Source organism: Mustela nivalis (genome assembly GCF_964662115.1).
Source record: "Mustela nivalis genome assembly, chromosome: 9".
NCBI lineage: Eukaryota > Metazoa > Chordata > Mammalia > Carnivora > Mustelidae > Mustela > Mustela nivalis.
Window position 1 is genome coordinate 64947754 of NC_139028.1, and position 25228 is coordinate 64972981.

A 25228-nucleotide genomic window follows, 5' to 3' on the forward strand; every position below is an offset into this window, starting at 1 on the left:
AGAAGAGGACACTGATGTCAGATGATATATTTTGCTTAAGTTCAGGGTTCATGCTACACAAAAAACTAGAGCTTTTAAATTTTTATTTCTTGTAAAATATATGTAATAGAATTTGGTTAAGTTAAAAAGTTCAAATAAAACTCTACCATACAACCCAAAAGAGTTAATATCCACAATACATAAAGAACTCTCAAAAACAGATGAAGAAACAATGATCAAATATTATGAACAGGGAATTAAAAGATTCAAATGGCCAGTAAACATACATAAGGGCATCCTTCAACAGTGATCAGTGAAGTGCAAATTAGAATACATCAATTTCCACTATCATACATGTAAAGATGAAAAAGTCCAATGACATGGAAAGGCATGGGGAAAATGAGTACTTTTATACAACAAGAGCAAAAATTCATACTGGCATTCTTTTTGGAAGGCAAATCCGTAAGACTGACCAATATGTGTGTATCTTCTGACCCAATTCCGACTATCAATTCCATAGTAATACTAACACATACAAAATTATGTAACAAAGATCTTCATTATTGCATTGCTAATAATATCAAATAACTCACATGTCTACTAAAAGGGGAAAAGTGAATTATGGTATGTGTATGCATTTACATATCATGTGTACAGATGCACATACACACACAGTGGAATACTAAACAGCTATTTTTAAAGAATAAGTTAGATCTATACATACCGACTGAAGAAAAAAATATATGCCCAAAATGTCATGGGAAATGAAAAAATGAAATACAGAATACCATGTAAGGCAGATGCTTTCAGTTTGGAAACATTTTTTTTTTTAAGATTTTATTTATTTATTTGACAGAGAGAGATCACAAGTAAGCAGAGAGGCAGGCATAGAGAGAGGAGGAAGCAGGCTCCCCATTGAGCAGAGAGCCCGATGCAGGGCTCGATCCCAGGGCCCTGAGATCATGACCTGAGCCGAAGGCAGAGGCTTTAACCCACTGAGCCACCCAGGCGCCCCGAAACATTTTTGACTGTAGCACACAATATGAAATACAGAGACCCTTAACACACATAACTGAAACAAAAATTAAATGATATTTAACCTTACTTTGTACAATGATTTTTGTACTCTAGTATTTTTATCCTTAAATGCTATCTGTATAGCACTGTTTAAATACCACATCCAACTAATGTGTCTCAGCCTTTGGTTTAAAAAAACCACTCATGCAGGATATGGTTTCTATTTAAGAATATAATAAAAAGGGGGCCTCGGTGGCTTAGTTAGTTAAGCATCTGTCTTCGGATAGGGTCATGGTCCCAGGGTCCTGGGATCAGGTCCCACATCAGGCTCCCTACTCAGTGGGGAGCCTGCTTTTCCCCCTACCTCTGCTCCTTCTCCCCGCTCGTGCCCTTTCTCTCGAATAAATGAAGTCGTAAAATAAAAATAAATTTTTAAAAAGAGAATAAAATTAAAAAATACATAAAACACACACCAAGTACAACTGTGTGTGCACATTTGAAAAATGTATAAAATGAAAAAACTGTACAAAATGTGTATAAAGGAGTCTGACAAGAACATGCCAAACTTTCAACAGCTGTTACTTCACAACTGAAATATGTTGACTTATCATGATATTTCCGTATTGTTGAATTTTTTTTAAAACATTTATATCTTTTATTTGAAAAAGAAAATGGGGGGGGGGCAGCGCCTGGGTGCTTCAGCGCATTGAGCCTCTGCCTTCAGCTCGGGTCATGATCTCAGGGTCCTATGATCAAGTCCTGCATTGGGCTCTCTGTTCAGCAGGGAGCCTGCTTTCCCCTCTGTCTTTGCCTGCCTCTCTGCCTAATTGTAATCTCTCTGTCAAATAAATAAATAAAATCTTAAAATTAAAAAAAAGAAAAGAAAATGGAAGGAAATAGTTCATAGTGAGGTTCTATTAGAAAAGAAAGGACAAGGGTGCCTGGCTGGCTGAGCTGGTGGAGCATGCAGACTCTTGATCTTAGGATGGTAGGTTAAAGCCCCACATTGGGTATAGAGACTGCTGAATAACAAAAATCTTAAAAAAAAACAAACAAAAAACACAAAGAGGGTGCTGGCACCTGGGTGGCTTAGTTGACTAAGCAACTGCCTTCAGGTCTGGTCATGATCCTAGAGTTTCAGGATCGAGTCCAGCATGGGGCTCCCTGTCTGCTTCTTCCTCTGACCACCCCCTTCTCATGCTCTCTCCCTTTCTCATTCTCTCTCAAATAAATAAATAAAATCTAAAAAAAAAAAAGAGGATGACAGATAAATGATCAGAGCACATAAGCAAAGACAAGAGATAACTGGACAGTGGAAACAGAAACCATGGAAATAAGTGGTTTGCAACTAAATGACCACAACCCATGGTCAGATGACTTGGGAAACAAACAATATATTACGTACTTTAAAAACCACGTTGAAACTGTAAATGCTAAAGCACTTATTCATTTTATGACCAATACTACTCTCATTATTACTTAAAACAGTTTGGCAGGCAGAAGGGTCAATGTCTTCAAAGGCACTAAAAAATAATTTATAGGGGCACTTGGGTGGCTCAGTGGGTAAAGCCGCTGCCTTCGGCTCAGGTCATGATCTCAGGGTCCTGGGATCGAGTCCCGCATCGGGCTCTCTGCTCGGCAGGGAGCCTGCTTCCCCCTCTCTCTCTGCCTGCCTCTCTGCCTGCCTCTCTGGCTACTTGTGCTCTCTCTCTGTGTCAAATAAATTAAAAAATAAATTTAAAAATTTTTTAAAAATAATAATAATTAACAGTAGGAAAAGAGACAAAGGTGTCACAGCCCTACATGAAGGTGGAAAGAACCGACCTTATAAAACCTATTTGCTAATTAACTAACGCTCTTACTGCCCTCTTTTACTATTACGGTTATCAGCCTTACTTGATTAACAGTTCAAAGTCTCAAATGCGTGCCTGTTACAACGGCAGCAGGAGGAAAATGAAAGTTAATAATGCCATCATACTGCCAAGTCTCATATTAAATACTAAAATTCCCAGATAAACTGGGACTATCAGAAGACAAACATCTGAGGCACCTGGGTGGTTCAGTGGGTTAAGCCTCTGACTCCAGCTCAGGTCATGATCTCAGGGTCCTGGGATCGAGCCCAGAATCAGTCTCTTTGGTCAGCAGGGAGCCTGCTTCCACTTCTCTCTCTCTGCCTGCCTCTCTGCCTACTTGTGATCTCTCTCTGTCAAATTAAAAAACAAACAAAAAAAACTTACAAAAATAAAAAAAGACGACAAACATTTTGTAGAAAGGGAAGCATACAACTTTTTAAAAATATTCATATATTATAGTAATTTTAGTAAAATTAATTGCGTAAGTTTAGCAAAACCATGCATATATACATATGCATCTATATTTTAAATGGATGAGTGTGTGTGTGTGTGTGTATGGTTTTTTTTTTTTTTAATTTCTTTTCAGCGTAACAGTATTCATTGTTTTTGCACCACACCCAGTGCTCCATGCAATCCATGCCCTCTCTAATACCCACCACCTGGTTCCCCTAACCTCCCACCCCTGGGAAGCATACAACTTTTAAGATAAAATGTCCAAATGTTTTGAAACCTGGTAAAGCAAAACTGTTGGGAATGTTTTGTTAAGTCCAATTATAAAAATGTGAATCTAGGCCTCTTATTCTCAGGCATATGATCAAACAGAGGTCTTAGGTTCCAGCAGTTAGAAAGCCAAGTTCTGTCACTTCCTATATCTCATGGTACAGCCTTACCTGTTCCAAATCCTGCACCAAGCCCAGTTCCCAGAGTCCCAGGTCCTGGTTTACTTCCAAAAATACTACTCCCACTGGTATTTGTGCCAAAACCTAGAAGGACAAAAGAATAAGTGGACTATACTTTTGACATAATTCTCAATTTCCTATTCAAGGGAATTTTTAAAAAGGCAGTCTGACTCTAAGCTTTGCATCCTGTCAATTATTAATATTTAGAACTCGTAAATGGTAAGCTAACTTAACCTTTTTAAAAGAATTTTAATTTTGATGCCTATGAACATACCCCAAAATCTTCCTACTTATGTTTCAGACATCCATTTAAGCAAAGTGATTGTGCTTGAGCATACACATTCCCTTTGTTCAGGGCTTCAAACCTATTTTTCATTTCTAATTAATCGAAAAAAAATACATCTTTTCAAACTTTCACTAAAAATAAGACAGGGTGCCTAACTGGTTCAGTCAGTAGAGGATGTAGCTATTGACCTCAGGGTCATGAATTTAAGGCCCACAACAATGGGTAGAGATTACTTAAATAAATAAACCTTAAAAAATACACATATATACGTGTGTGTGTGTTGTGGGTGTTTGTGTGTGTGTGTATGTATGTATATGTATGTGTGTATATATATATATATATATATATATATATATATATATTTAGACACCTAACTAAAGCAGCTAAGGTTCTTGCTAATAGAAATTCACCTATAGGGGCGCCTGGGTAGCTCAGTGGGTTAAAGCCTCTGCCTTCGGCTCGGGTCATGATCTCAGGGTCCTGGGATCCAGCCCCGCATCGGGCTCTCTGCTCGGCGGGGAGCCTGCTTCCCCCTCTCTCTGCCTTCCTCTCTGCCTACTTGTGATCTCTCTCTCTCTATCAAATAAATAAATAAAATCTTAAAAAAAAAAAAGAAATTCACCTATAAAAATCTCTACAGTAGTTTTGGTTTTGAACAGATGAACAGATGAACCTTGTATCAGCAGTAATGTGTGGCTGGCTGATCACACAGGAGGAACTTAAATGATGTCATACTCAATTAGCTCATAGGAGCACTCAAGGACTCAACTAGCTGATATTAAAAGAGAAAATAATCTATTAATAACTTTTCTTGGGTTAAATTGTTTCATTATCAGATGATGGAGAGTTAGACAAATAATCCTCCTTCACTATGACTTCACATCTAAAGAAAATCCTATGATTCCCCCCTTGAAAATCCACAGGTTTCACCACAAGACACCTACACTGCATTCTTGCTATTATTTTCCTTGTGTCCAAATATGTCCATGAAGTTTCCGCACTCCTTTTGGAGCTTAACAGCACATGAGCCTATCATTAAATTTTTTTTAAATAAAGATTTTATCGTTAAGTAACCTCTACACCCAACATGGGGCTCGAAATCAAGACCTTAAGATCAAGAGTTGCATACTCCAGGGGCACCTGGGTGGCTCAGTCAGCTGAGCATCTGACTCTTTGTTTTGGCTCAGGTCATAATCTCACGGGTTGTGGGATCAGGCCTGCACTGCCTCCACACTTGGCGGGGATCCTCTTGAGGTTCTCTCCTTCTGCTCCTTCCCCAACTCACTCAAGAGCATGTGTGTGTGCAAACATGTGCTCTCTCTCTCTCTCTCTCAAATAAATAGATAAATCTCTAAAAAGGAAAAAGAGCTGCATGCTCTACTGAGCCAGAGAGGTGTCCATTATTAATCTCTTTGATTAAGGGGGGAAATAAAAATCAATCACTGACCAGCAAACCTTGTTCATGGAACACTTGGAAGTCTTTTTTAAAAGGTACCATGGAGGGGAATTAAGTACTAAAGATAGCAGAGTAAAGAGAGTATTCTGATAGGACACTATCACCAACTAAGAATGCTGCACTTAGTCATGCCAATATTTGGATTAATTATCTCAATGAAATCAATTTAAAAAGTTGAAATATTTAAGCAGTTCAAAAAAATACTTCTAATGTCACTTAAAAATGCAAGGAATCTGACATAATCTGACACATTTAATAATTTGTACATTCATTAAAAATTTTCTTCACTTGTACTAATTATTAGCCATGCCACAAAATGGGAATACTGCTACTCAAGCACAGTACTTTTTAAAGAAAAAAAAAAATGGGAAAAATGTACTTGGAGATATTTTGTTCTTTTTGAGTTAAAATTTAACCAGAAAGGATCTTCCAGCCCCGTACACAGCAGAAAATACAATATTTGTGAACTACCTCAAACCCACACGAGGGAAATAAGTCCCAACTTACACTGTTTATACCACACATTTCCTCCGATTCTTACTGACAAAAGTTGATCAACTCTGTTATTTCAAAACAATTTTTAAGTGAAAATTAGTGGTCAATTAATTTACAACAAAGGAGTCAAGAATATACAGTAGGGAAGGACGGTCTCTCCAATTAATGGTGCTAGGAAAACTGGACAGCAAAAGAATGAAAGTAGACCACCATCTTACACCATAAACAAAGATTAAAGACTTGAACTGTAAGACCTGAAAGTATAAAGCCACCAAGAAGAAAACATGGGCAGTAAACTCCTTAACACCTGTCTTGGCAATAATTTTTTGACCCCAAAAAGCAAAGGCGACAAAAGCAGAAATAAACAACTGGGAATACATCAAACTAAAAAACTTCTGTACAGCAAAGGAAACCATCAACAAATGAAAAGGTAACCTACTGAATAGGGGGAAATATTTGCAAATCATACATAAGAGGTTAATACCCAAAATATATAAAGAACTCAATCCAACAGCAAAAACACAATTAAAATTGGGCAGAGGCTCTGAGTAGACTTCTTTACAAAGACATGCAGATGGGCGAAAGACATATGCAAAGTTGCTCAACATCATTAATCATCAGGAAAATGCAAATCAAAACCACAATGAGATATCCCCTCGTACCTTTCAGAATGGCTATTATCAAAAAGACAAAAAAAATAACAAGTGCTGGTGAAAATGCGGAGAAAAGAGAACTCTTGGAACACTGTTGGTAAGCATGCAAACTGCTGTAGACATTCTGGGAAACAGTACACAGGGTCCTCAAAAATTAAAAAATATAAATGCCATTATGATCTAGCAATCCCACTTCTGGCTATTTATCCAAAGGAAACAAAAAAAACCTAACACAGGAAGATATATGCACCCCCATATTCACTGCAGCATTATTTACAATAGCCAAAATACAGGAAATAACCTAAGTAGCCACTGATGGGTAAACAGATAAAGATGTGCGATATACAATACAACCGAATATTATTCAGCTATAAAGGACAATGAAATCTTGCCATCTGTGACAACATGGATGGAATCTGAAAGCATTATCTAAGTGAAATAAGCCATACAGAGAAAGACAAATATATTCTACATGATCTCACTTATATGTGTAATGTCATAAAACACACACAAAAAACCAGCTTATAGATACAGACAATAGATTGGTGGTTGCCAGAAGAAGGAGATGGGGATGGGTGAAATGGGTGAAAGGGGATCTAAAGGTACAAACTACCAGGTATGAAATAAGTAAGTCATGAAGGAGTGCCAGGGGTGGCTCAGGTGGCTCAGAGGCCAAAGCCTCTGTCTTTGGCTCAGATCATGATCTCAGGGTCCTGGGATCTAGCCCCAAATCTGGCACTCTGCTAGGTGCGGAGCCTGCTTCCCCCCCTCCCGCCCCCCCTCTGCCTACTTATGATCTCTGTCTGTCAAATAAATAAATAACATCTTAAAAAAAATAATAAGTAAGTCATGGAGATGTAATATATATGGCATGGTGACCTTATTAAATACTGTCTTACATATTTGAAAGTTGCTAAAATAGTAAATACTAAAGGTTCTTATCACACACATACACAAAAGTATAACTATGTATGCTAACAGATGTTAACTAGTCCTATTATGTTGATCACAATACACAGAAAATCACGATTTACTGCCCAGCACCATCTTATCAATACCCAAAGAATCAACCTTATTAAACTGTTGCTCACAAGTGTTGAGATAATTCCTCTCCTGAAACAATTCTACTCCTCCATTCATTCAGAAATTCAGACACTATCTCATATTCACTTTATCTTAAACTCATCCTTCCCAGGAATAATTATTTACCAAGAAAATGAGTTGATGACTCTAAAGAATGCCTTAAGGATCTCTCAACACCTGCTGAAGCAGCAGGTAACCCAACCTTTAACTCTGTGAATTAATCACCAGCTAAATGAAACAGAATCCCATAATGACTAACACTAACAATGATGCTCTAAATTTTTGTATAATCTTACCCCATTTCCAGATTTGTTATGTGGCTTATTTTCAAATCAGAAGACTGTCCACAAACTCAAAATTGATAGCTTCCCAAGAAAACAAGAGTATCAAAAAGCCTTACTTAGATAGGATCCCTCACGGATAGTAATGGGATGTTTAATTCACCCAGAGTAGAACACAACTTGCTACCATGGAACCCCATATGACTCAGAGGGAATCCTTATTCTTAGGGACCCATTTATCCACTCATTAATTCATTTTATCAAGTTTTAGTGAGCACCTATTATTCTATGCCAGGTACTAGGTCAACACTGGCGATTACAAAAGAAAAAAACTAAGACAATTAAGATTCATTACATAAGCTAGTAAGGCATATTAGATAAAAATGAAATCTTTTGGGGCGCCTGGATGGCTCAGTGGGTTGAATGAAGCCTCTACCTTCGGCTCAGGTCATGATCCCAGAGTCCTGGGATCGAGTCCAGCGTCAAGCTCTCTGCTCAGCGGAGAGCCTGCTTCTCCCCTCTCTCTCTCTCTCTGCCTGCCTCTCTGCCTACTTGTGATTTCTGTCTGTCAAATAAGTAAATAAAAATATTTTTTAAAAAAAGAAATCTTTTACTTTTAAATCATTGAACGTGAGTATAAGCAGATTTATGAAACAAACAAAAAAAAATCTCCTAACAAATCAGAAATCTGCAATGATGGAAGAACATCAAGTATATTTCAGAAACCCAGCCCATTTTATCATTTTAGCCTATATAAGCACCCAGATTTTTAAAATGTTGTGGTTTTTTTCCTGAACATGAACCATGCTACAAAAAGCATGCATTTTCAAAGGAAGAGCAAATTGGTTCTTGAGGGACTAAATGAATCATAGTTATACAACGGGTTATGGCCCTTCAAAGGGCCACAGTACATAAAAAGATAAACAGAACACATGTGGTATTAAAAATCTCACAGGAGGGGCGCCTGGGTGGCTCAGTGGGTTAAGCCGCTGCCTTCGGCTCAGGTCATGATCTCAGGGTCCTGGGATCGAGTCCCGCATCGGGCTCTCTGCTCAGCAGGAAGTCTGCTTCCCTCTCTCTCTCTCTCTGCCTGCCTCTCAGTCTACTTGTGATTTCTCTCTGTCAAATAAATAAATAAAATCTTTAAAAAAAAAAAAAAAAAAAAAATCTCACAGGATGTGAAGATGATTAAGAAAAAATGGTCTGGGACGCCTGGGTGGCTCAGTAGGTTAAGTGGCTGCCTTCGGCTCAGGTCATGATCCCCGCGTCCTGGGATCGAGTCCTGCATCGGGCTCCTTGCTTGGCAGAAAGCCTGTTTCTCCCTCTGCCTCTGCCTGCCACTCTGTCTGCCTGTGCTTGCTCTCGCTTCTCTATGACAAATAAATAAACAAAATCTTTAAAAAAAAAAAAAAAGAAGAAATGGTCTATAAAGCTTTTCAGAGGAGTGACAGTGATGAAAAAAGACTGAAAAACACCATTTTAACCCTTAAGTATCTTTCTCATTTTAGTTTTATAAAATAAGAAACAAGTACTCAAAATAGATACCCATGCTAACCAAGCCCACTACCTCAAAACCACTCTTTCACAATCAAAAAGCATTATAATTAAAATGATAATCACTACTAAGAGTGAGTGAGCAATGCAACAAAAAGGGTTAAAGAAATCAAATTAAACGGGCAACTGGGTGTGCGGTCAGTTAAGCATCAACTCCTGCTTTCAGTTTAGGTCATGATCTCTGGGTTGCTCAGCAGAGTCTGCTTGGGACTCTCTCTCTCCCTCAATAGCCTCCTCCTCACGCTTGTGCTCTCTAAAATAAACACATAAGGGTGCCTGGGTGGCTCAGAGGGTTGAGCCCCTGCTTTTGGCTCAGGTCATGATCTCAGGGGTCCTGGGATCAAGTCCCGTATCAGGCTCTCTGCTCCGCAGGGAGCCTGCTTTCCTCTCTCTCTCTGCCTGCCTCTCTGCCTACTTGTGATTCTCTCTCTCTCTGTCAAATAAATAAATAAAATCTTGTAAAAAATAAATAAATAAACACATAAATCTTTTTAAAAAATCAAATTGGGGGCGCCCAGTGGCTTGATCAGTTAAGCATTTGCCTCCTGCGCAGGTCATGATCTTAGGGTGCTGGGATAGAGCGCTACATCAGGCTCTATGCTCAGTGGGGAGCCTCCTTCTCTCTCTGCTGCTGCTGTTCTTGCTCAAATAAATAAAATCTTTATTTAAAAAATTAAATTAAATACAAAAATGTAGGAACTTTTACCTATTTCCTTCACAAATATATTTCTGTAAAAAAATACCACCTCCTAACAGATGCTTAATATAGTCTCTTTCTCCCATACACTCTAAGACCATTCAAAAACACTGAAGAACTGTGTAAAACTGTTTAACTGAGGCCAGCCAGGCACTCCAATAACCATGTGTTTTCATTCACCTCACACTAAATATTCCCAGGACCTAATAATATATACCTGGTACACAAAATCCTTAACAGGTACCAGTCATGAAATGAAGTTTCCTTATCTGATTTAACACAAGTTATGTTAATAATTTGTTTAAAATTTGATTAAGAACTTAATTAAGCAGTTATAGAAGACATTTAAAATATAATGTTTCTATTTTTTTTTTAAAGATTTTATTTATTTATTTGACAGACAGAGAACACAAGTAGGCAGAGAGGCAGGTAGAAAGAGAGAGAGAAAGAGAAGCAGGCTCTGCACTGAGCAGAGAGCCCAATGCGGGGCTCAATCCCAGGACCCTGGGATCATGACCTGAGCCTAAGGCAGAGGCTTTAACCCACTGAGCCACCCAGGCGCCCCAAAATATAATGTTTCTATTAAACAAGTTCAATTCTTCTAGCATATCTCTGAATAGTAGTTTCCAGTTATTTTTTAATTATTACTCAATGTTATCTGTATTTTCCAAATTTTAAAAATGAACATGTAAGCAAAGATATACTTTGGCAAAAAAAAAAAAAAAAAAAAAACACAAAAAAACCATATATATATACATATACATATGTATATATATATGCTTTTGCAGCTTGGGAGAAAGATTCAAATTTCAGTAAGAATTATGCAATATCAGGGTGCCTGGATGGTCAGTGGGTTAAAGCCTCTGCCTTCGGCTCAGGTCATGATCACAGGGTACTGGGATCAAGCCCCACATCGGGCTCTCTGCTCTGCGGGGAGCCTGCTTCCTCCTGTCTCTCTCTGCCTGCCTCTCTGCCTACTTGTGATCTCTGTTAAATAAATAAATTTAAAAGAAAAAATCTTAAAATCAAAAAAATTACAAAATCTCAAAAAAACAACAAAAAATCAAAACAAAAATGACAACAAAAAACATTTTTAAAAATCATCAAATCTCATTTGTACACTACTTCCCTGTCTGAAATCTGACCTAAAACAAAGTGTTACTTCAACCGTATGTGTTTTATTTCGGTTTCTCAACTATTGGTGAGGTAATTCAAAGAAAATGTACTTCCTTATTTTGGGAAAAAATCCATCTCCATTAGAGAAGCAACTTTCTACAAGGTACCACTGAATGTGCTGAATAGCCCATTTTATCCAAAGCAGCAAGTTAAGAGACTAATAATGAGGTAAGGCAATTTATATCCCTTCTAACTATGTCAACCCAAGTCCATGATTTTAAACCTTTCCCTCTGGTACTTCACATCAAGCCACAGCTTACCTGAGAATTTTTAAATATTCCCAATCATACGAATCAGGAGAATGATGTGTGGTATAGTCAGTGTAACTTTAAGAGAGCCAAACCTGCTTTTTATATGTACCAAAATTGGAAGTGTTTGTATTGGTTCCTAAAGTCAGGGTTGGTTTGTTACCAAAGAGCCCGCCACTGGTTGTACCAAATGAAGGAGCACTGGTTGTGCTGGTTCCAAATGTAGTAAGCTTGTTATTCCCAAACAGGGTCTAAAAAGAACAAAATACAGGAAAATTTTAAGTAATATAAAGATACACTCCAAATAGCAAATAAAGGTTACCTCAGATAAACTGGACTGTGAGGTAAACAAGAGAAGATGTCATAACTTTTATGAGAAAATGGGCATAATGTGAATAAAGACTATCAGAGAAGTTGGGGCGCCTGGGTGGCTCAGTGGATTAAGCCACTGCTTTCGGCTCAGGTCATGATCCCAGCCCCGCATCAGGCTCTCTGCTCTGCGGGAAGTCTGCTTTCTCCTCTCTCTCTGCCTGCCTCTCGCAACTTGTGATCTGTCTTTCAAATAAATAAATAAAATAAATCTTAAAAAAAAAAAAAAAAAAAGACTATCAGAGAAGTATACTAATCTGAGCAAGATTAACTTTACAGAACATGCTCCTAGCCTGAGAAGTTAATGGCAACAATTCAGCACAGTATTACAGGAGGGCAAAGAAAACAACAAAGTAATCAAATATTTCTTTATCTGGTAACAGAAAAGTATTATGTATATAATCTGCCAGCAGGAACAGTGATGATAAAAAATTTAAACAAGTTAGAATGTTAGAATAAGGATGAACCTTCAAAACATGCTAATATGCTAAGCAACAGGAATCAGTCACAAAAGATTATATATTATATGATTCCATTTACATAAAATGTCCAGAATAGATAAAAGGCCTGACGTCATTGGGGGGGGATGAAAAGTGACCACTCATGAGTATGTGGTTTCCTTTTATTAAGGTAGTACTGACTACGGTGACAATTCCATAATCTGTTGGTATACTAAAAACCACTGAATTATGAGTCCTGGAAGGGTGAATTGTATGGCATATAGATTATATCTCAATAAAGTGGTTATTAAAAAGAACTTTTTGGGGGCGCCTGGGTGGCTCAGTGGGTTGAGCCTCTGCCTGCAGCTTGGGTCATGGTCTCAGGGATTGGGTCCCACGTAGGGCTCTCTGCTCAGCAAGGAGCCTGCTTCCGCCTCTCTCTCTCTGACTGCCTCTGCCTAATTATGATCTCTCTGTGTCAAATAAATAAATAAAATCATTGGGGAAAAAAAAATTTTTGAAGCATTATATAATTTTCTCAATTTCTCATCTCAATTAGCTGCCCAAAGAAAAATTAGTAAATAACAGATTTCAATTTTCATGAAAATCACGTTTTGGAATTTTTCTTTTTTTTTTTTTAATTAGTCACAACGGCATTTTCAAAGCTTTTTTAATTGGTACATAATACAGATACATATATGTATATGCATACATATATATATGTATGTATATATGTATATGTATGTTCACATACATATATATATGTATGTATATATGTATATGTATGTTCACACTGTTTCACACCAATTCTCATATAATTAAGTGGCCATACAGATTTTACTATTATTTTTAGGTAAAGCACACTCCTAAATAGTTTTTTACTTAAATGACTTAACAAGGAACACAATTCAGTTAAGTCTCCAACTTCATGAAAACCATGAGACCATTAACAATTTTAGCACTTGGAAAATTGCATACTTAAATTATCATACCAACTTACCACCCCAAAAAGACTTAGATTTAGGAATTAAAAATTACCCAATTTTAAGAATAAAAGCATGTCACCTTAGACTCAATTTAACCAACCGGAGTGATATTGTTATCAGAAGTAAACTGTACATAAAAGCATTGAACCAAAGAAATTTAAAAAAAGAACTTACTACTTAAAAATTAACGTACTGAAGTTACCTGGTTACTCTTTTTTGCACCAAATAGCTTTCAATTATATCAGTATCAAGTCATATAATGTATCCAGTAAAAATACTTGAAAAAGAGTTAAATTATACTTAGAAATTTCTTTAACAAATGTATACGTATCTTCAAATTACAGTAAACTGCAAAAACCTACCGAACCAACAGCACCAAATCCAGTGTTGGGCTGCCCAAAGAGACCTGTTCCTGTTCCAAATGCTGTCCCAGTGCTGGTGTTTGTAGCTGTCCCAAAAAGACCTCCAGGCTGTGAAGCTTGAGTTACTCCAAATAAACCCTGCAAAAAGTAATCACATTAGATGATATCCCACAATAGTCTGATTTAAGAGTCTTAGATTACTAACAGTTGCCATTTTTTAAAAGTTTATTTGTTATACATATTATGCTAAACACACAGAGTGTTTCTTTTCTTCCCAACAACTCTTATGAGGAGGGCCATTTAAAAGAATGAAACGAAAATCCCACCTTGGGGCAGTTAAAAACTTGCCCAAAATGTCATACCTCCTAAGTGACAGGACCAGAAATCCATATCTACATCTAAGCCTGATGAGCTCCAAGGTCCTGGGCGGCTAATAAGACTTTATACTAACTCTTGTGCTCTATGAAACAGCAGGGTTGCAACACTGAAAACAAAACATTATGACAGAATGCTTCATTTTCAGAGAGTTATGCTGAAAGAACTAATCAGTTTGAGCTGGGGAATGGATTTTGAATCAAGTAAATGAAAACAAGCAGCAGAAATAATCAATTTGGACAGAGGCAGGAGAGTAATGTTAAAGTTTTTTGGTTTTTTTTTTTTAAGATTTTATTTATTTGGGATATCTGGGTGGCTCAGTGGGTTAAGCCGCTGCTTTTGGCTCAGGTCATGATCTCAGGGTACTGGGATCGAGTCCCACATCGGGTTCTCTGCTCAGCAGGGAGCCTGCTTCCTCCTCTCTCTGCCTGCCTCTCTGCCTACTTGTAATCTCTCTCTGTCAAATAAATAAATAAAATCTTAAAAAAAAAAAAAAGATTTTATTTATTTATTTGTCAGAGAAAGAGCGAGCACACAAGCAAGGGGAGCAGCAGGCAAAGGGAGACACAGGCTCCCCACTGAGCAAGGAGCCTGATGTGCGACTTGATCCCAGGGTCCTGGGATCATGACCTGAGCTGAAGGTAGATATTTAACCAACTAAGCCATCCAGGCATCCTAAGTCTTCTTAATTTGAGATGAGAAACTAACTTGTTTCAAATAAGCAAAGTTCACAATCACCCAATGTTTAAGAAGGTATTTTATTCATGCATTAGTTAACAACAACAACAAAAAAATACTGCACTAATGGACTATTATTGCTGAATTGAGAATTCAAGTGTTGGTGTTTTGGTTTGTTTTTAAAGATTTATTTGAGAGAGAGACAGACAGACAGAGCACAGCCCACATGGCAGGTAGGAAGGCGGTGATAAGAGGGAGAGGGAGAGACAATCTCCCGCAGACTCCCCACTGAGCATAAAATCTGATGTGGGGCTCAATCTGACGTACCTGAGATCACGACCTGAGCCCAAACCAAGAGTCAGATGCTTAACCAGGTGTCCCAAACACAGTGTTTTTTAAAACAGCTTTACTGAGACATAATTCATATACCATTAAATTTACCCACTTAAAGTTCATTATTCAGGTTTTCTTCCCTTCAGACTTAAGCAATTATCCCTACTCTCTATATTTAGAACATTTTTCTCACTCCAAAAAAAAAAAACCCCAGGCCAGTTAAGAATCACTCCCTATTCCTAGGCAATCAATCACTCATCTACTTTTTGTTTCCATGGATTTGTCCATTCTGAGTATATTGTTATGAATGGAATCCTATAAAATGTGGTCCTTTGTGAAAGGCTTAACTTGTTTAAATTTGCCATGTTTAAAAGGTCCAACCACACTGTAGCATTTATCATTCCATTTATGGCTGAACAATATTCCACTGTATGAATACACATTTTTTAAATTCATTCATCACTAATGGACAATTGAGATGTTTCTACATTCTGGCTGTTATAATCATTTGTGTACAAAGTTTTGTGTTTTCATTTCTGCTGGTGAAATACCAAGGTATACAATTACTCAGTCAAATGGTAACTCTGTGTAACATTTTGAGGAAACACCAAACCATTTTCCAAAGTGGTTGCATTATTTCACATTCCTACTAGCAATGTATAAGGTTTCCAATTTCTCCAATTTTTGAAAATACTATGGTCTAGCTTTTTTATGCCTCCTTTCTGGATAGGAAGTAGTGTCTCACTGTGGTTTTGACTTGCACATTCCTGGTAACTACCAGAGTTGAGTATTTCTTCATGTGCTCATTAGCCATTTGTTTTATCTTCTTTGAAGAAATACCTATTCAAGTCTTCGGCCCATTTTTAATTGGTTATTGTCTTACTGAATCATTAAAGTTACTTACATATTCTAAATCCAAATCCTTCATAAAATATATAACTTACAAGTATTTTCTATCATCTGTGGGTGTTCTTTTCTCTTTCTTGATGGTATTCCTTTGACCCACAAGTTTTAATTTGGTAAAAGTCCAGTCTATTTTTTTCTTTTGTTTTTGGTGTCACTTTTAAGAAACCATTATCTAACTCCTTTTCTTGTTAGAATTTTATAGTTTCAGGGGTGCCTGGGTGGCTTGGTCATTAAGTGTCTGCCTTTGGCTCAGGTCATGATCCCAGGGTTCTGGGATCAAGCCCCAAGTTGGGCTCCCTGCTCTTCCAGAAGCCTGTTTCTCCCTCTTCTACTCCCCCTGCTTGGGTTTCCTCTTTTGCTGTCTGTCAAATAAGTAAACAGAATCTTAAAAAAAAAAAATTATAGCTTCAGCTATTTAAGTATTTGATCCACTTTGAGTTAATGTGCATAGTTGCTACAATGGTGGTAAGAAAGAGTTCAGTTGCTTCTTTTTTTTTTTCCTACTGCATTTTTATGCATTGAAAAATCAACTGTCCTAGGGGCACTTGTGTGGCTCAGTCAGCTGAGTGTCCAAATGCTGATTTCAGCTCAGGATCAAGCCCCATGTTGGGCTCTGTGCTAAGCATGGAGTCTGCTTCTCCCCTTCCCTTTCCTCACCTCCCTCCCACTCATACATTCTCTTAAACAAATAAATAGTCCTAGCACCATCTGTTGAAAAGATTATTCTTTCCCCATCGAGAACTGTTTTGGTATTATTGTTGCAAATCAATTATCTATAAATTTGAGGGTTTATTTCTGGACTCTTAACTCTATTCCACTGATCTGTATGTCTAGCCTCCTGTTAGTAGCACAATCTTGATTACTATTGCTTTATAGTAAACATTAAAATTGAGACATGAGTCTTCCCGCTTTCTTCTTTCTCAAGATTATTTTGGCTATTCTGGGTTCCTTTTTATTCTCTTTAGAATGTTTTTATCATGAAAGGGTGTCAAAACACTTTTTCTGTACCTACTGAGGCCATCATGAGGTTTTTGTTTTTTTCTGTTATCCTTTTTTTTTTTCAAGTGGGCTCCACATCCAGCCTTCCTTCCCCAGTGTGGGCTTGAACTCATTACCCTGAGATCAAGAACTAAGCTCAGATCAAGAGTCAGAACCTTAACCACCTGAGTCACCCAGGCATCCCTTTTTTATTTTTCTGGTTTATTAATTTTTCTATGCCTAACAAACATTCTGGGATGAATCCCTCATGGTCACAGTTACAATCCTTTTAATATGTCACTGAATTTTGTCTGCCAGTATTTTTAAGATTTTGTGGTCTGGCTGTAATTATTTTTTAATCAGGTAGAGTATCTTTAACTTAAAGTCCAGTTAAATACCAAGAATTCAAATCAATAAATCATACCTCTAATTAATCTTTATTTTACTCTTCCCTAAAAGAGTCCTCAGAAATAAAATGGCAATGATTCTAAGTACTTCCTTCCTCTTGCTTTTTTTGCACAGAAGTACCAATTATCCAATAATGGCTCTGAGTTTTAATGTTCTCTTATTTCACGAATTACACATCTTTGCCTGACCCCACACTTAACAAGGTGAAAGAACACGCTCAAATATAGCCAGTGATTTATAAGTATTTTCTCTTCTTACTCTATAGAATGTGGACAGAACCAATGTCCTAAGGTGTAGCCTTCAGGATGGCCAATTCTAGCACATTAAGCAGCTCCTACTGAAATATCCTCAGAAAGAATAAGCAACTTGCTCAGAGTAGAGTTTGTACTAGAGTACAGGTTTTAATTATTTACATTTTGCCCTTTTCTTTACCATCAACCCTTAAGAACTAAGAACTTGTAGTCTGACATGATTAGAAGTCTCATTACTTAGCTATGTAAATGTAAGATGTGGAGGTAACTAAGGGCCTGGTTCCTTACCATGGTGTTGGTGCTTGGCTGTCCTAGTGTGCTGGTATTACCAAAGGAAAAGCCAGTGTTCTGAGTGGTTGTGGCCTGGCCAAATGGTTTGCTGAAGAGGCTGGTGGTCTGCTGATTCTGTTGTCCAAAGAGACCACCGGGATTTGCTCCAAATCCAGTGGTACCTTTCAGAAAAAAAGAAAAAAAGGAAAGTAAAAATAAATGGAGGGAAAAAACACCCAAACCCTCAAACCTTACATTACTCAGTTACTGCAACAGCCTTATTACTCTTAAATACCTAAGTTACCCTACATTCATTCACGACCCAGAAGATAACCATTTCACTTCCCATGTGAACAAAGCAACAGCTTTCCTAAAGGATTGTTTTCACCCTTGCCCCCTTACAATCTTTTTCTTTTTCTTGAGTTTTTGTAGTTTGATACACTATGTTACATTAGTTTCAGGTGTACAATGTAGTGATTCCACAAGTTCTAGGTTATGCTATGTTCATAAATGCAGTTACCACAATCTACTCTTAACAGAACAGTCTTCAGATGATCCTTCGCTCATAATCACATGACTTCTTTTTCTACAGCCTCTAATGGCTTCCCAACTCAAATAAAAATTCAGATCTTGACATTGGCCCACAAAGTTCTATAAAATATAGTCCTTATATCCCTCAATACTTCCCCTTAGTCCTTATCTCTTTGGAAAAAAACTCAAGGTTTTCAGATTTATAGCTTCTCTGGCTATAATATTCTTCCCCCAAAATTTATACAGCTTTATTCTCTGCCTTCTTCAGAGAAGTCACTGTTCAAATGCTACCTTATCAAAGTGAGGCCCTTTTTAACTATCTTCATTTAAAACTCTATTTCTCTCCATCCCCACATATATATCAGATACTCTATTCCTCCAACATCCCTGAATTTTTTTTCTCCACAGTATTTACCACAAAATGACAATTAAGGATTAGTTATCTGTCCCTCCTCAATATGGCTCAAGTGCTTACTAGTTCCAAAGGCTGTTTTGTTCTGACCATATGCAAAGCCTGAATTAGTGGTAGAGGAGCTGAAGAGTCCTGTCGCACTGGAGGTGGCTGGAGAAGACCCAAACAAGCCAGCTGTGGTACCTGCTCCCACTTGGTTCTGCGGGCCTTTCCGGTTAGCCTGATAATCCTCTAAACGAAGTTCCTAGAGGAAGCAAAAGCGTATTTCCTTTCTTAACATGCAGCCAAAAAAATTATTTAGGAAACTAAATACTTAAATTTAGAATTCAATTTCCATGTTCACATAGGAACCATGACTAAAAAACAGAAAATTATAGAACATTAACTTAATACCATTACAGAAAAACACTTTCAACAAGTGTAGAGCAGACATTAAGATCCATACCATAATCACTAACACCACAGGCCAAAGGACCAACCATATCTTAATTTTAATTTTCTTTTCTAAAGAACAGTACTTCCTTTTAGTAAAATGCTATGTAATAATTTTATCTACTCCCACCCCAAACATAAAAATTAGCTGAAAAGATGAAGGATGCTGGGATAGGGTGAGGGGCCTCAGAAAACTAGGGGAAGAAGGGATGAAGTTTAACATTAACAATTTTGCCTCACAAGTCAGGGTGTTTCTGTACACTCCAATAAAGCAAGTATAATTTGGGATACAGAGGAAGCAACAGCTACAATCAGAGTCAATACTCAAAATACATAACACACAATCACACAGCAGTTAAGAATGAACAAACTGTAACTTCATGCAATACCATGGATAATCCCACAAAGTGGAAAAACAGACTTAAAAGTATGTAATGTAAGATTTCATCTATATAAAGTTTGAAATGAGGAAAACATGGGCAGTCATGATAGTAGTTACCTTTGGAAGGGGGGGGAAATCATCACTAGGGAGTCAGAGCATGGGGGACATCAGGAATGCTGGTAATGCACTGTGACTTGATGTGGATCCTGGTTACATGGGTATATTCACTTGGTGAAAACTTACCGTATAGTACACTTGTGACTTTCCATGAGTTTATTAAAAACATGCGTATCCATGTATATGCACACTGCTCAAGTAATGTAAGCAACATAAAATCACAAGACTATTTAGTAGAACTACACCAGTATATTCAAGCTGCATAATGCCCTGCCTAAAACAAGATGTGTATAATTACTACATTAATTTAAAAAAATAATTGGAGGGGCACCTTGGTGGCTCAGTCGGTTAGGCGTCTGCCTTTGGCTCGAGTCATGACCTCAGTGTCCTGGAACTGAGTCCTACATGTTTCCTGTTCATCCAGGAGTCTGCTTCTCCCTCTCTCCCTGCCCCTCCCCTTTCCCTGCCCACTTGTGTTTGCATGCTTGCTCTCTCAAATACATAAATAAAATTTTTAAAAACATGTGACTTATTCACTGTCAGGGTTATGAGTTAAAGCCCCACACTGGGCACAGAGCCGACTTAAAAAACATATGTGTGGGGCACCTGGGTGGCTCAGTGGGTTAAGCCTCTGCCTTTGGCTCAGGTGCCAGGGTCCTGGGATCGAGCCCCACATCAGGCTTTCTGCTCAGCGGGGAGCCTGCTTCCCCCTCTCATTCTGCCTGCCTCTCTGCCTACTTGTGATCGCTCCCCGTTAAATAAATAAATAAAATCTTTTAAAAAAAATATGTGTGTTAAGTTTTTTACAGAAACCCAGTGTGAGCTACTTGATCCTAAAAAAAAATCAAAACATTTTTAAAACCTACTTTCCAATAGAATCAAAAGGTTAGGCTGATATTCTGTATTGCATTTTACTGACCTCTAGTGACTTGCTTTCATATTCTTTCATAGCAGTAATACACTGGTGCTTGGTACTGATGTTAGTGCTAACTCCAGCTTTAACCATAGTATCTGTACCAGTTGGAGGCTGCAAAGGAAGATAAAGGCAAATTTGAAAGTCTGAAGCAAATATTTAAGTCCAAACTCTAAATCCCTACTCTCACAGACATAATTCTTCAATCACTAAACTCTATAATAACTAGTCCTGTAGGTCTTCTGCTAAATGAGATAGTTTCAAGGGTGCTTAATATACTGCATTTCTGATCTCCCCCCGCTTACGTCAAAGTTATCTAAATAAATCAATGTCAGTAATAGTTATAACAGTTATTAAGCCCCTAACCAAGCCATCTAATTATCTACTAAAATACACTTAAGGAGAAGCTGGGTGACTCAGTCAGTTAAGTGTCTGCCTTTGGCTCAGGTCATGATCTCAGGGTTCTGGGGCTGAGCCCCATACTGGGTTGCCTACTCAGCGGGGTCTGCTTCTCCCTCTCCCTCTGCCTCTCCCCCAATTTGTGCACAAATGCTCGCTCTCAAATAAAAATTGTTAAAATAAATAACGGGCACCTGGGTGGCTCAGTCAGTTGGGTATCTACCTTGGGGTCAGGTCATGATCCCAAGGTCCTAGGATAGAGCCCTGCATTGGCTCCCTGCTCAGCAGGAAGTTTGCTTCTCCCTCTGCCCCCCCCACTCATGCTTTCTCTAATAAATAAAATCTTTAAAAAAATATATACAGTTAAGATTACATGCATAAGAAAAACTATCCAATTTACCCAACATGTACATTTAAACTTGTATTTCTCAGTCCTATTTCCTACTCTGCTCTGAAATGTTTACTTTATTTATTTAATTTTTTTGAAGTGTCTTCTTTATAACTTGTTGCAATTAAGAAATACAGAAGAGGGATGCCTGGGTGGCTCAGTTGGTTAAGCAGCTGCCTTCAGCTCAGGTCATGATCCCAGCATCCTGGGATCAAGTCCCACATAGGGCACCTTGCTTGGCTGAGAGGCAGAGGCCTCTTGGCCTCTCTCCCTCTGCCTCTGTCTGCCTGTGCTCATTCTCGCTCCTCACTCTCTGACAAATAAATAAATAAAATCTTAAAAAAAAAAAAAAAGGAAAGAAATACAGAAGACTGGCTTTTCCCCTACAACTAACTAAAGATTTGTACATGTATTTGTAGATGTATGTAACCAAAGATTTCCACACGTATTGTCAGTTTTCTCAATTACTATACTTTTTAATAGAGAACACACAGTATTTTCACTATCATTTATATTTAATTTTTTATTAATTTAGGGTTCTAAATTCAGTATGTTTCTAAATTCTAAAGTTCAGTTTTGAGGCGGCTGGGTGGCTCAACTGGTTAAGCGTCTGCCTTTGGCTCAAGTCATGATCTGTGAGCCCTAGGATCGAGCCCCACTTCGGGCTCCCGCTCAGTGGGGAGTCTGCTTCTCGCTCTCTCTCTCTGCTCCTCCACCCTGCTCTGTCCCTGTATCTCACATAAATAAAATCTTAAAAATAAAGTTCAGTTTCTAAATTATGAATTCGCCACCTTGCCTAAGAAATTCTTCATTTCCTAGAGTAAATTTTAACAAGAAGTTAAGCCAAGACCTATTTGTGCCAGATTTTATTTGGGCTAATTGCCCTCTGGACTATCCTAAATATATCTCCCAACCAATCACATCAAGTAGTATTCCATATATTTTCATTAACAAATCTTCCATTCTAACCTTCTACCACATTCTTTCATTATAGTCGAAGAAAACATCAAACTCTACTGCCCTATTCTGCCATTTCATCAACAAGTTTTATTTTTCACTGGCACATGGAATACTGATGCGTTATTCCCTGAATCTCCTTAAGAGGCCCTATTCTTTTTTAAAACTACTGATTTTTTAAAATTTAAATTCAATTAATTATCATTGTGTATTATTGGTTTCAGAGAAAGAGTTCAGTGATTCATCAGTCTTATATAATACCCAGCTCATTACATCATGTGCTCTCCCTACCGATCATCATCCAGTTACCCCATCCTCCCACCCCCAACCCCTCCAGCAACTCTGTTTGTTTCCTATGATTAAGAGTCTCTTACCACTTGTCTCCCTCTCTGATTTTGTCTTTTTTTTTTTTTTTTTAAAGATTTTATTTATTTATTTGACAGAGAGAAATCACAAGTAGTCGGAGAGGCAGGCAGAGAGAGAGAGAGAAGCAGGCTCCCTGCTGAGCAGAGAGCCCGATGCGGGACTCGATCCCAGGACCGTGAGATCATGACCTGAGCCAAAGGCAGCGGCTTAACCCACTGAGCCACCCAGGCGCCCCTCTGATTTTGTCTTAAAAGAGGCCCTATTTTCAATAATTTCTTTAAGTTTGCCCCTCATTCCTTTATATATACAAGGAATGATGATTATTCAGAGCGGGGTCTGCTTCTCCCTCTCCCTCTACCTCTCCCCCAATTTGTGCACAAATGCTCGCTCTCAAATAAAAATTGTTAAAATAAATAACGGGCACCTGGGTGGCTCAGTCAGTTGGGTATCTACCTTGGGGTCAGGTCATGATCCCAAGGTCCTAGGATAGAGCCCTGCATTGGCTCCCTGCTCAGCAGGAAGTTTGCTTCTCCCTCTGCCCCCCCCACTCATGCTTTCTCTAATAAATAAATACTGAATGCAGTAAATACAAGCTCAAGCTCATACTACCTATTGTAATCAACCTTGTGAATATGAATTTGATTGGGTTGAGCACGATTCAAATACACATATTCAAGATTAATATTTCATGACTTTTCATACCTACTATACAAATATTTAGAGATTTTGTTCTTAACACTTTCAGGAAGAGTGAGACTAAAAACTATGCATAAGTGGAAAATGGAGAAATTTTATTTCATCCTTCAAAGAGATATACAAACAGAAGAGTAATATCCACAAAGACTAGAAGAAAATACTTACATTAAACTTAATAGTGGTCCCAGTAGGAGCAGCTGTAAAACTACTTGGCCCAAAGAGGGAGCCAGATGTGCTGCCAAAAGGATTAGAGGTTGTATTTGTAGTACCAAAGAGTCCCCCACTGCTAGTACTTGTTCCAAAATCTGTAAATTAGAAAGAAAAATGAGATGGCACCAGTTAAGAGTCTAAGAATCTGTAAGATATCTTTAAACTGGGCTGTGGTGCCACAGCAGCATTACTTTCACATTCTCAAATTCTCTCTTTCAAATCTCCCTAGCAAGTACCTTCAAACATGTTTCATACAGACACATACATAATTCTAGGCTTCCAACTCTGAAGTGAAATAAAATCTGAATCCCTTTGTCAGCTAAGTGTCTATAAAGTTCTTGTTGGGTAAAGTTGGAAGACAAGTGAAAAGAAATGGTACTCTATTTCATCATAAATTTTATCTCATTTCTCCTTTTTTGATAAGACTACATGCTGAATGAACTTGTCTTTCTGAAAACATCACAACAGACTTCAACAGGGGTCACTGTATATTTTATTTACATACATTAATACAAACACCTAAACAAAACCAAGAAGTTCAAAACACACAAATGATCCTATTAGGGTAACCAGATTATCATTAAATTTTGCGCAGTAAAATTATATGGAAAAATTAGTAGGCATGTTGATTATTTCTTAGAATAAATTCTGATTGCCTTACTTTTCCAAAAAGCTGAATTTCAAAAAATAACATAAAGTGAATTTAAGTCTTATCTAAGGAATATATTTTTCAAAGAGAGATATTACTTCTCAAGAAGTTATACATAAGGTGCAGAAATGTCAGTAAGCAGTAACGCTATCTGCCAGTATTTAATAGTAAATTATATCTTAATCACCAAGTTAAGAGGAGTTTGATTTCATACTGGCAACTGCTATTTCTTTTCTAAAAACATGTCCTAATGTATGGCTTCAAGTAAACAGTCACATCTCTTTTTGAATTAGCAAGTTAGACTGCATTTTACATTATCATGGTTAAATATTTCAATACCCCACAACTTTCCCTCTGTGAAACAGTGCTAGCTGGCTAACATTCATTCTGCTATACTTTTGCACTGGGAATGCATCAACTCACAGGCAACACCTGTTCAACTAGTAGTGCTTACCTCAAAGTACTGTGTGAATTATCCCTAGGCCACATTTAGAATTGAAGCAATCAATTAAAAACATCTGCTATCTGGGTAGCTCAGTCGGTTAAGTGTCCGACTCTTGACTTTAGCTCAGGTCTTGATCTCAGGGTTGTGAGTTCAAGCCCCAGGCTGGACTCCATGAGCCTAATTAAACAAAATATCTGCCATGGATGAGGAATGGAAGAGCAACCATGTCACATCTAGTATGTTATTCCTGCTTTAGTCTTTAATACCCAATGTGAAAAAGGCAAGAAGAAGGTGTCCC

At 37.8% G+C, this 25228-nt stretch overlaps 1 protein-coding gene across 25 annotated transcripts in view; it reads right to left on the minus strand.

The window, feature by feature from the left end:
* The window catches only part of NUP98 (nucleoporin 98 and 96 precursor), a gene marked incomplete at its 3' end in the record, with an annotated part of 121444 nt that overhangs the window by 73591 nt on the left and 22625 nt on the right, over positions 1-25228 (minus strand). For 8 of the 25 annotated variants that reach the window (XM_082749838.1, XM_082749837.1, XM_082749834.1 and 5 more), the window contains 7 exons: positions 23792-23931; positions 20827-20934; positions 19040-19220; positions 18052-18215; positions 13835-13972; positions 11790-11928; positions 3740-3832 (listed from right to left, as the gene is read on the minus strand). In XM_082749838.1, coding sequence (XP_082605964.1) covers positions 3740-3832; positions 11790-11928; positions 13835-13972; positions 18052-18215; positions 19040-19220; positions 20827-20934; positions 23792-23931 — 963 coding nt within the window. The remainder of the gene's footprint in view (positions 1-3739; positions 3833-11789; positions 11929-13834; positions 13973-18051; positions 18216-19039; positions 19221-20826; positions 20935-23791; positions 23932-25228) is intronic. The other 17 variants (XM_082749841.1, XM_082749855.1, XM_082749842.1 and 14 more) reach the window with 5 other exon arrangements.